The 10680-nt window shown below is 56.4% G+C and overlaps 1 protein-coding gene across 1 annotated transcript in view; it reads right to left on the reverse strand.

Moving 5' to 3' along the window:
• Positions 1 to 583: 583 nt before the first annotated feature.
• AGO2 (argonaute RISC catalytic component 2) overlaps positions 584 to 10680 on the reverse strand; it is a 107933-nt gene continuing 97836 nt past the window's right edge. Inside the window, 6 exon segments of the mRNA XM_040494502.1 lie at positions 584 to 1591; positions 1797 to 1996; positions 2557 to 2658; positions 5848 to 5982; positions 7905 to 8099; positions 10276 to 10366. Of these exon segments, the coding sequence (XP_040350436.1) occupies positions 1483 to 1591; positions 1797 to 1996; positions 2557 to 2658; positions 5848 to 5982; positions 7905 to 8099; positions 10276 to 10366 (832 nt within the window). The 3' untranslated portion in view covers positions 584 to 1482.

Below are 10680 nucleotides of genomic sequence, written 5' to 3' on the forward strand. Positions count from 1 at the left end.
TGCTGTTACCCTTCCGGAGTTGTCCGTGGTATCACGCTCAGTGCGACGGTTTCTAGATTGGCAAACCCGCGTCTGGGGCCCAGAACGCAAATCTCTTCTGCGGGCTTTGCAGTCCGCCACCTCCGCGGGCAGGCTCCGTAGCGGGCCGCTGGCCTCGCGCCCAACGGGGAGCCACCGCCGACGGCTCTCTGCGCGTTTCAGTGCATAGATCCTACGAGACTCGTCTAACAGAGAACCAGACGCAGAGAGAAGTGCACTCCGACACGTGGACCTGTTCCAGGAATGGAAGAATAAGTACATTCCATCTGTGCTTAACCGGCTGAGCAACACACGGGGGCGGGAGGTGGGGTGGCGGCGAGCGGCTGCCGTGCGCGCTCGGTGCCCCCCAAGGTACAGGCTACGCAATCTACGCGGGGAAGGCGGGTCGCGGTCACATTGAGTCAATTGCATACTCCTGTACGTAAGCGCGAGAACCACACGAGGCGGTCCAGTCTCCAGGCTCCAAAACACTCCTGATATGCTAAACAGATCACAATAAGCACCCCATAGTCAATAAAATGAAAAACAGCATCTACCTATCACATTAATACTGCAAACCAGATATATATATTTTTTCTCTTACATTAAAGACATAACAGTGAAAAAGGATTGTACTGTATTTATCACCACAGACCCGTATTCTTTAGAAACTTTGGAAAATAAATGTCACAGTCCTATAGGACAAATCTTACGATTAGACTGTCGGCATATTGTCTTTTTTCTTTTTTTTTTTTTTTTAAATAAATTTTTATTAAAATGGCACTTGTCTGCCAATCTCTCTGGACCTATAAATGTTGTAAACACACATGGCCCGTCTTCTGCCCCCGCTCCTTATTTCAAGCTGAGTGAGAGGCGGGTGGTGACAGAGCGAGACGCCCGTGGGCGCCTCGGCGGGCCACCTGCCCTCGGCCCCGAAGAGCTTGTGTGAGCCCTGTCAGGAGCGCACTAGGGTCACTCTGGTGTAGACGTCAGCGACCACGTCACAACGCTCAAGGCTTTAAAACCACTGCCGTGCTCTGTGTTTTGCTTCCACTCTCTGAGAACGTTCACAGCTAGTTTGAGCCCATCAATTTCATAGAGAATCATGTATTAAAAACAAGTAAATTGAATGACCAAATAAATTAAAAATGTTTTAAAGCCCTGAGTTCATAGACTGGTTTTAGGAGATTTTTAGGAAACACGGGACTCTATTTTAAGAAGCAGCTTCTAGATTTTGGCAAACCATACTTCCTACGACAATGGGGTCTCATACAGGTCTGCAGTTCAAAATCCAAGTCTGAAATCCGGGACGGAAGGCATTCTGAAAGATGGAGAATCTACTAAAATCGATGACGTCTCATGTTCGATGCTGGCTGTCACGGAAGGGCTGGGCATCTGTTGGTCTGAGTGTAGCTGGTCTCATGTGAATCCAACTCCGTACACCATCGTAAACACTACGACACGTCAAGCAAAGTACATGGTGCGCAGCGTGTCCTGATGAACCTGGACCGCCTTTGCCAAGGCTTGGTGGTCTCGCCCATTACTCTGCCCGGAGGTATGGCTTCCTTCGGCACTGCGGGCACGGGGGGACAGACAGAGAGAGAGCACGGCCTTCAGTGCCCCGGGTACCCGGGGAGGCGCCCACGCAGCCGCCGGGCGGCGGGGAAGACGCCGGCGGGTGGGCGCCCGACGGCTCCGGCCGCCGGGGCCCGGCCGCTTCCCCGTTCGGGAAACGCAGCTGCCGATGCGACCCCGGCCGGCAGAGGCACGCCGCTTACCTGTCATGTTCTTTGTCCACCAGGTGGTACCTGGCGCGGAAGGCCACCAGGTGAGCGTAGTATGCCGGCGCCGGGATGGACACAGAGCGCGTGCAACGCACGTAGGTGTGACACAGCTGGTAGGTGAGGATCTGCAGCTCGTCGGAAGAGAAACGATTGTCGTCCCAAAGCACGTGGTAGTGGGAAGGCCTGCTTGTTCCCTAAAAGCGGACCAGAGGGTCAGGGCGTGAGCACGCGAGCGAGGCATCCAGAACTCACCCACACCGGGGTGCTGCCGAGACCCGTCCACGCGACGCCTCACCGAGGACGCGGCGCCGCACGTCTGATGACAAAAACCGCGGGTCCCTGCACTGACAGAGCGTCCCTGTGCGGCCTGCAAACACGCGTGGCGGGGGACAAGGGTGAAGCCCACCACGTGGGAATGAGTTGGCCCGGAGTCGGCCCCAGGCACGCAGGACGCCCCTCGGGCCTCGCCAGCGCCCCTGGCCTTGCACCCACTACTCCGCCTGCCTGACCTCACCTCATCTAAAACGGGGACCCTGGCCGCAGCACGCCAGTGGGTCCTTCCTCCCCAGCGCCCCGTGGTCCCGACTCACCTGTTCGCCGGCTAACTGCCCCCACCTCCCCGGGGACGGGCTCGGGCCCCAGCCCCGCCTTCCACACCACGTCCCCGGAGCCCACGGGAGCGCTCGGCGTGAGGTCTGTGATCCTCCGGTGTTTGCTGAACACGCAGACCGTGTCACAGAGACTGTGTCCTCACCTGGATGCCGGCGTGACTACACAGGTAGAAGTCAAACTCGGTCGGGTGGGTGATTTTCGTGTCCACAGTCGTGCCTGCCGGAATGTTTCCACTTTTCCCAACCTTTGGCAACACAGGAACCCGTCAGACACGTCAAGGGGCAACAGAGCAAAGCAAGCCAGCCAGCCTCGCCCACGCTGCCGTCTGGTGCTGGGCCTTCCCGACCACGGGCTGCCCCATTTTGAAGTCTTTAAATTGGCTACGGTATTATAGTAAAATTTAATAAATCCTAGCCACCAGAAGTAAGGAAGCTCCCATTCTAGGCAGGCTGGGACCTTTAGGAGGCCCGGGTGGGAGAGGCAGTGTCTTCCCTTTGCTGAAAAATCTGCGTGTAATGCTCGCAGGCTCTTCGTTATTGTTGAATCTAAAACTGTGCACGACGGACACTGGACAGGTCCTCGTCCGCGCACATGTGATATTCAAGGCAGGGGGCGACTGGGTGACTCAGGTCATGATCTTGTGGTTCCTGAGTTCGAGCCCTGCTTGGGATTCTCTCTCTCTCTCTCTCTCCCCCTCTCTGTGAACCCTGCCCCCCTTGTGCACGCGCTCTCTCTCTCTATGGCGCCCCCCTCTGCTTCCCTTCTATGTTGCAGTCTCACTCGGATTTAGACTCTATCACTTTTTCGCTACATATTTAAGTCTCCATCAGCACCACACCGTGTTACTTCACAGGTTTTTAAATTGCATACCTACATCATACATATTCTGCAACTTACTGTTTCTGCCCAATTTTTACCATTTTGAGATGCAGTCATGTGATACGCAGAGTTTATTACATTCGTTACTGCACAGTATGACAGTATATGAACATCAGAGACAGTACTGCGATAAACACTCTTACACGTGTCTCCTTATACACAGGCAGGTGGGTTTCTCCAGGGCAGACCTTTAGAATTACCCGACTGCACCCAAGTTGGCTATCAGTCTGCACTCCCATCAGAAGCATTGGGGTCTAATGATGCGTTTGCTTGTATCAAGGACTATGCTAAGTGCTTAGTGTGTGAGCTCCGCTAACCCTCCCGACATCCTGAGGAAGGTGGTACAGGGAGGCTGACGCCTGTGGGCAGTCCAGATGCTGAGGGGCAGACTAGAGCCAGGCTGCCTGGCTCCAGACCCCGTGCTCCCGACCCCGGCACAGCGCTCATACCATCGCCAACACTTGGTATCATCAGGGTAACTTTATGAGTCCCCCCGACTTTTCCCATTCTCTAAAGTATTTTGTGTAAGATTATTCTTTGAAGGTTTGGTAAAATTTGCCTATAAAAAATCTGGATAAACTTCATAAAAGAAACTAAATAGTTTCCGCTTTTTTCCTATTCTCTGCCACACTTTAAAATCATCCAATCTTGAAGGTTTGGTAAAGCTTGCCTGTAAAACTCTCTGGGCCTGATGCCTTTTGGAAATGATGAGTGGATTATCCCCCTGAGCTGATTTCAGTGATTTATGTAATCGCACAAACAACTGTTTGTATCTATTTCTAAGTTTTCTAAGGTATCTACCAGCATAACGCTATTACTATCCCATGATGATTTAAGGTAACACACACCCCTTCCTGAGATCATACATAGTTCTCTATTTGCTACTTAAGATTGTTAGAGTTTCCTCTCTTCGCCTCATTGTGTCTTGCTACATTTACCTATCTTCAAAGAAGGTTTTGCTCGTGTTAATCTGCTCTGTCCTCACTTTCTCCTTCATTATCTTCCATTTGGAGGCGGGTGGTATAGCAACAAGCAGACTTTGAGCCCTCTTGACTCCTCGCAGGAGTCAAGTTTGCAGGCCAAGGAATGAGGGGACCCAAGCACACCGGCTCCTCAGCTTTTCCTTCCACGCCCAGACAGACATCTCACTTCTGTCCTTCCTGTACCTTCGGGCTTCTTTGATGGGTTTTATTTTCCAACAAATGTATCTAAGTCTGTACACTTCTATCCAAGCACTGCATGAAGTCTGATGTGAAACGCTCGTTTTTATTCAGTTCTGATTACTTTGTATTTTTATTCTCTTTATGTGTTTAATGCATGTACTACTTAGAAGAGAAGTTAAAATTTCAGGCCTTGTTGAGATGTCTTTTTAGTTCCACTCCTCCTTTAAAATTTAATGTCTGATAAAAAAAAAAAAAAAATTGTGGTTTGCCCAATACTGAGGTTTGGAAATCTCCCGAGATTGCCTCTGTGACCCGGTACGAGGCAACTTTCACGAGCCTGCCACGTGAACTCAGCTGTCAATGGCTGGGTTCTAACTAACCGTAAGATCTGGCGTGGTCTCTTCATACTTCCCATTTCTAGCTTTGACTCATTTTGCCTGTTTCAGTTTCTGATAGCAGGGCGTTAAAATGTACCTCTTTGCTGGTGGATCTGTCTGTTCCTCCTTGGAATTTTGTCGCTTTTTTGCTACACTGGTTTTTACCCCCCTTTCCATATTTTTTAGGTCACAGAGTTACGTCCAAACTCAGCTGTTCTCTCTTCTGGGTAGTTCATCCCTGTGACTGTGACAAAGTGTCCCTTTCTGTCACTAACGATTTGTCCTCTGTCTTGCAGACAGTCAGCGTCTCTCGGCTGCTGTCCTGCTTGGTGCTGTGGGTACCGACCAAGTGGACGGCTACAGGCTCTCAGAGTAGAGTCTCTCCCTTCTGGGGGGGGGGGGGGTCCCTTTTCTCAGGCAGGTACCTGATAATGTGAAGTTGAGGACAGTACGTCTACGTGTAGATTTATTTGTATTTATCCTGTTGGAAACACAGAAAATACTTTCAACCTCAGGATTCCCACCCTTTCTCAACTGTGGAGAATTCTGAGCAGTGACATCTACGAATCTTGCTTCTCGCTGACACCCCTTGCTCCGGGACGCCCGGAGACACACCCCTGGACCGGCTCCCCAGAGCCGCCTCCAACCTCCCGTGAGGGTCCCCAGTTTGCCGTGTTCCAGCTACTCTGTCCACCGCCGTGGTTACTAACCGGACCTTTTTCAGAGCCAGATCCCTGCTAATTTCTTTACTGGACAAATGCCGTCTCCTGCCCGGACCTGTCCCAGGCCTGTGGGGTTTGCAGGTCCAAACGTCCCACCAGACTGAGGAGGGCCCTTCGATGGCGCCTGAGGCTAGGTCCCCACGGAACTCGCCCAGGACGGGGTGTCCCGAGACACCTGGAACAGTGGCGGCGGCACCAGCACCCTGCAGTGCGGCTCAGGCCGAGGGCTGAGCACAGACCCGCGTCCCTCGTGGCCCCGCATCCCAGGCCCTCCCTGTGGCCAGAGCCTCACCCTCTCGTTCTTGTCGGTGCAGAAGAGCCGCGTGTGGTGCCTTTTCTGCACCACTATGAACGTGATCCCTGGCTGGTAGTCTTTTTCCAGCTTAATACACGCCTCGCGAATGGCCAGTAGCTCGTGGTGGAGAACCTGGGGGGGAAGACAACGCACGCCTTACTCCGCTTTCACCGCCTCTTTCTACCTCAAACTACGCCGTTCGGAACACGTGCTGGCCGACGAACGCTGCAGCTCAGAAACGAAACTCCAGCGGCCTGTTAGCAGCTGCGAGCCTCTGCCTCCCCGCAGGTGCTGTTTCGTTTACGTAACTGAGCAAAAGAGACCCAGGTCTCGTGCTTCGGTGGTTTAAATGAGAGGATGCATTACGTGGCTCACACTGTTTTCTGGAAGGTTCTCAGTGACTAGCACCCACCATACACGGGAGTAACGAGACACCGTGGGAGACACACGCGTGAACGAATCCGTCCAAACAACTGGTTTTCTGTGCTGGAGACGAGGGAGAGAACCTCGCAGAACACAAGGACCTAGGAGCCGGGCCCGAGGTCAAACCCGAGCCCTACCACCAGGCAGCCGTGTGGCTCGGGGAAAGCCACGTACCCTCTCTGATGCCCGTTTGTTTTCACTTTTAAGACGGGAACAGCCTACGTCCCGCAGGTTTGCCGCGAAGACTAAAGTGGCGCACGAGGCGCCTGGGAGCCAGGCCACGAAGAGGAAGACGCTGTTCCCACCGCCCGTCTCAGAGGTAAGCGGGCAGAAGTCCTCTCACGGTGGTGAAGGCCGTTCTAGGCACCACACACCTTACGTTTCTAACCCCTGTCCTAGTTACAGGTCACGATGATGTTTCACAAACGCCAGCTGTGGTCATGCCGTATGACCCCGAGCAAGTTCACAGCGATGAGAACAGAAGGCGCGGACCCCTCCCCGGCAGGGCCGGCTGCGGCAGAGGGTGAGGGGGCTGGGGGCGCAGGAGGGAGGTGAACATCTCCAACCGAGGGAACCCAAGAGGTTCTGCACAGGAGGTGCCTTCAAGGTCGGCTGGCACACGCTGGCGGGGACGGCACGGGAGCGCCCCCCCCCACCCCCCTGCACACGCTCCGAGGGGCCCTGGCCTCAAGTGTCGATTCCGTTCTTCCCGCCAACCGTGGGCCTCAGGGGGATGAGCTGCTTCTACTCTGGACCAGGAAGGTCCAGGCCGTCCTGCTCATGCCTAGTCAGGTGCTATCCAGCCTGTTTGTCAAGGCAGCCTGGGGGCCTCTGGAACGCTCCGGCGCAGCTCCCGGAATCCCCCCCCCCCCCGGGGTCCCTTCTCCCACAGGACCGGACACGGGCCCTGTATCTTCTGCCTTCCCTGCCAACATCTCCCAGGAGGCACGTGTTGGGATAGGGTGGATGCCGAGCTGGAATTAGCTTGGACGGATGTGGAGACACATCCGGGCACCAAGCTCCCGAGCTCTGGGTTCAAGGCCGACCACTGGTCACCTTCACAGGGAGGTAAGGCAGGTGCCCGGGAGCCGAGCACAGTCTCCCCGTACCCGCTCCCTCGCCTCTCCTCCACTACTCCCCGCGTCTGATGGCAGCCAGCCGGGCCTGGGATCCACAGGTCACCCGAGACCCCGCCGTTCCCTCCACGTCCAGATGGTGGCTGTGAACCCTGTGTTTAACCCTCCTTCCAAAGGGGCCCCCGCCCAGCCCCGTTCCAGGGCCCCCTGCAGTCTGCCTTTCACACTGCACACGGTGACCCCCAGACAAAACTGTTGTCTCCAGCTCACAGACTCTCCCCGGCCAAGCCTCTGGAAGGGCCGCGTGCTGACCTAGACCCAAGCTCCCCGCATAGCCCTTGAGGCCTCGAGCCCAAGCCGAGGCCCTCGTCCCTCCCGTCCCGGCTCAGCACCGCTGGCCGGGCATCCACTTCCCTGGCCCGCCTTCCACGCTCTGGCCGGATAGAAACCGCATCACCGTTTTCACCAGAGAACCGGACAAGCTATCGTACGGGACAAACGGGTGACCCTAAGGCGTCCTGAGACCACAGAGAGGGAAATCACGAGGCGGCCTACCTGCTGAAACTGCCCCTCCGAGACGCCGTCGCGGTAGAAGATGATGCGGGTCGGCTTGAAGCGCGTGGACTTGTAGAACTGGATGAGGAGCTCGCGGACCATGGTGGCCAGGTCCTGGATGATCTCCTGCCGGTGCTGCTGAACCCGCACGGTGGCACAGTAGCGGTTGGGGTGGGCGTCCATGCTGCCCACGACCTGTCGGGACAGGTGCAGGGAGCGTTGGGGGGACTTCCCGGAAGCCCCCTACTCTCGGTGTGCGCTGGAGGAGGGACTGGGGATGGACAGACTTGCCTATGCCCTCAACTTGGCATCACAGTGAAGGGACAGTGGCTGGTCAGTTGTGAACCTGCTGCCTTTATGTTTCTTTTTAGTATGTGGGCAACAGTGTTCGTAAATAGACTGCAAAGAATAAAAACTTGCTTAAAGTGGGGGTGTCGGGGTGGCTCAGTCGGTTAAGGGTCCGACTTCGGCTCAGGTCGTGATCTCACGGTTTGTGGGTTCGAGCCCCACGTTGGGCTCTGTGCTGACAGCTCGGAGCCTGGAGCCTTCTTCGGATTCTGTGCCTCCCTCTCTCTGCCTCTCCCCTGCTTGTACTCTGTCTCTCTCTCTCTCTCTCTCTCTCTCTCCTTCTCTCTCTGCCCCTCCCCTGCTCACGCAGTCTCTCTCTCAAAAATAAACATTAGAATTAAAAAAAAAAAGAGTTTGCTGAAAATATCTAATAAAAAATAGGCAATTATTCTGAACCTTTACTCCGCTTGTGATCACGTGGGGCTGAAGCAACTTGTATCAGGTTCCCTAGTTTTTTCAAAGCACACTGCTCACCAGGGGAAGCCATCTGCGTATCAGTGCACATCCCAAGATTCTGAACCCCAGAAACGGCAGGCCATCCCCAAGGCACACTGGCACGTAAGCGGTTGCCTGAAGGTGCCGACCAGGAGGAGCCCGGAGAACAAGGCACACCTCCACCCTGGGGTCTGCTGTGCCCTTTGCTAATCAAACAAGGGCGGGCTGAAAATTGTCTAACAAGGTCAGAGCTGCAGTCCAGGTAGGAAGAGGAGATACCTGCAGGAGGAATCAGGTGACCTGATGCTAACCTGATAAAGGAACAGGGCCCCTGAGTAACTTCAGACACGCCTGCTGGGGGGCCCACAACAGTCCCCGGGGAAGCCTGCACCTCCCGGGGGTCCTGGCCTTCCTCCCGACCGGGGATCAGCCACCCCTCGGGGTCAGACGTGCCTCGGAGAGGAGCACTGGGCTGCGGGAGGCAGGCCCCGTCCACACGTGTGCCACACGTTAGAGACCCGCATCTGCGGCTGCTGCCGCGAAAGCTAGGACGGGTGACTCCAAGCCCCTCCACGAGGCACCTGAGGGCACTGCTCAGACCTCAACCTGAGCCTCGGGGTGTCTTGAGCTGGGTTTTCTGCAGCTTCTCTCGAGCAACTGAGTCTGGCTTTTCCGGACTGCGTGTTTGAAATGAGAAAACGAATACTGAGCCACAGGATTAGGACTCACCCGGCCCAGAAGTCGCTGCAGCAGTCCCCGCTGGACGTGCTGGGGACACAAGCCTTGAGCCCCAGGCTTCCTTCCCTCCACTTGGCTGCCCTGGCTGCAGGCCGCCGGGAGGTCCCGCCAGACAACTCAGAGGCACCGCCCTGGGCTCTGTGCTCCACAGGCCAAGTCCACGCTACCCTGAGCGTGGGCTTGTCTGGTCCTCTTGAACCAAAGCCGTTGTGCTGACCCTCCAGAGATCAGTCAGCTGTGGGCACAGAGCGGGCGCCTCGCGCGGCCCCTGGGGGCTGGACACGGCCAGCTAGCGCGTGGGAAGCTAGGGGGGGCTCAGGGCCTGTGGAGCGAAGCTCCCCCGACACCCCGATGGAACTCACAGGCGGAACGAGGGAAGGGCTACGTTGAAGTCCGGACGGTGTAATTACTTCACACTTGGTGTTTCGTAATAAAAACAGAAAATGTTCACAAAGGGGCACAACGTTAAAAAAACCCTCGTTGCAGCATCTGGCCCAGTGGGCAGAGAGCCACCGCGGGCCTGAGCCGCGGGCGGGACCCGGCAGGACGGGAGCCACCGTGCCCTTGGCCTTTCTGCTGCCAGATCCGTGCCGCCTGGCCCGGGCCTGGGCAGGCAGACTCACTGCTGTCACACGTGGGTAGCCACGTGCCACGTGCCCTCCAAATGCCTGTTTCCCAGGACACTCTGTCTGCAACTGCCCAGGAAAGCACAGCGGTGTTCGGGAAGATGCTCTGGCCACACCCCGCAAGGGGACCGCATTCCCCCCTCAGGCAGCTCGGCCAAGGCGTGGGTCCCACAGGGGGCAGGACGCCGCCAACAGAGGGTCCGGCGGGACGCGCGGATACTCACGGCAGCAATGGAAGGCTTCTTCCCGTCCCCGGCGGGTGGGTGGGTGACATCGGCCCCCAGAAAGATGACGGGCTGCTGGAACACGGGTGGCCTGCGGAGGGAAGCGGGAGCATCTGAGGCTTGGACCGCTGAGGACACTGGTGCCAGCGTCACTCGCGGGCACAGGCACCGCGGCTGTTTTTAGAAAAGGTCTTATCTTTTAACGGTCCATACCAAAGACCTCATTCATAAAGTGACACGGGGTCTGAGAGCTGTTTCCGAATAACCCAGGGTGGGACCCGGGGGGATGGGAGGGGGTGTGGGGGAGTGTGGACTAACAACGCTGGTCCGGGGCCAGGGGGGGGGAGGGGAGGGGAGCGGAGACGAACGACACCCGGGCGGACAGGTAGTGAGGCCGGGGTCGGG

This window comes from Herpailurus yagouaroundi, unplaced genomic scaffold (assembly GCF_014898765.1).
Source record: "Herpailurus yagouaroundi ecotype Mexico unplaced genomic scaffold, PumYag 186, whole genome shotgun sequence".
Lineage (NCBI taxonomy): Eukaryota > Metazoa > Chordata > Mammalia > Carnivora > Felidae > Herpailurus > Herpailurus yagouaroundi.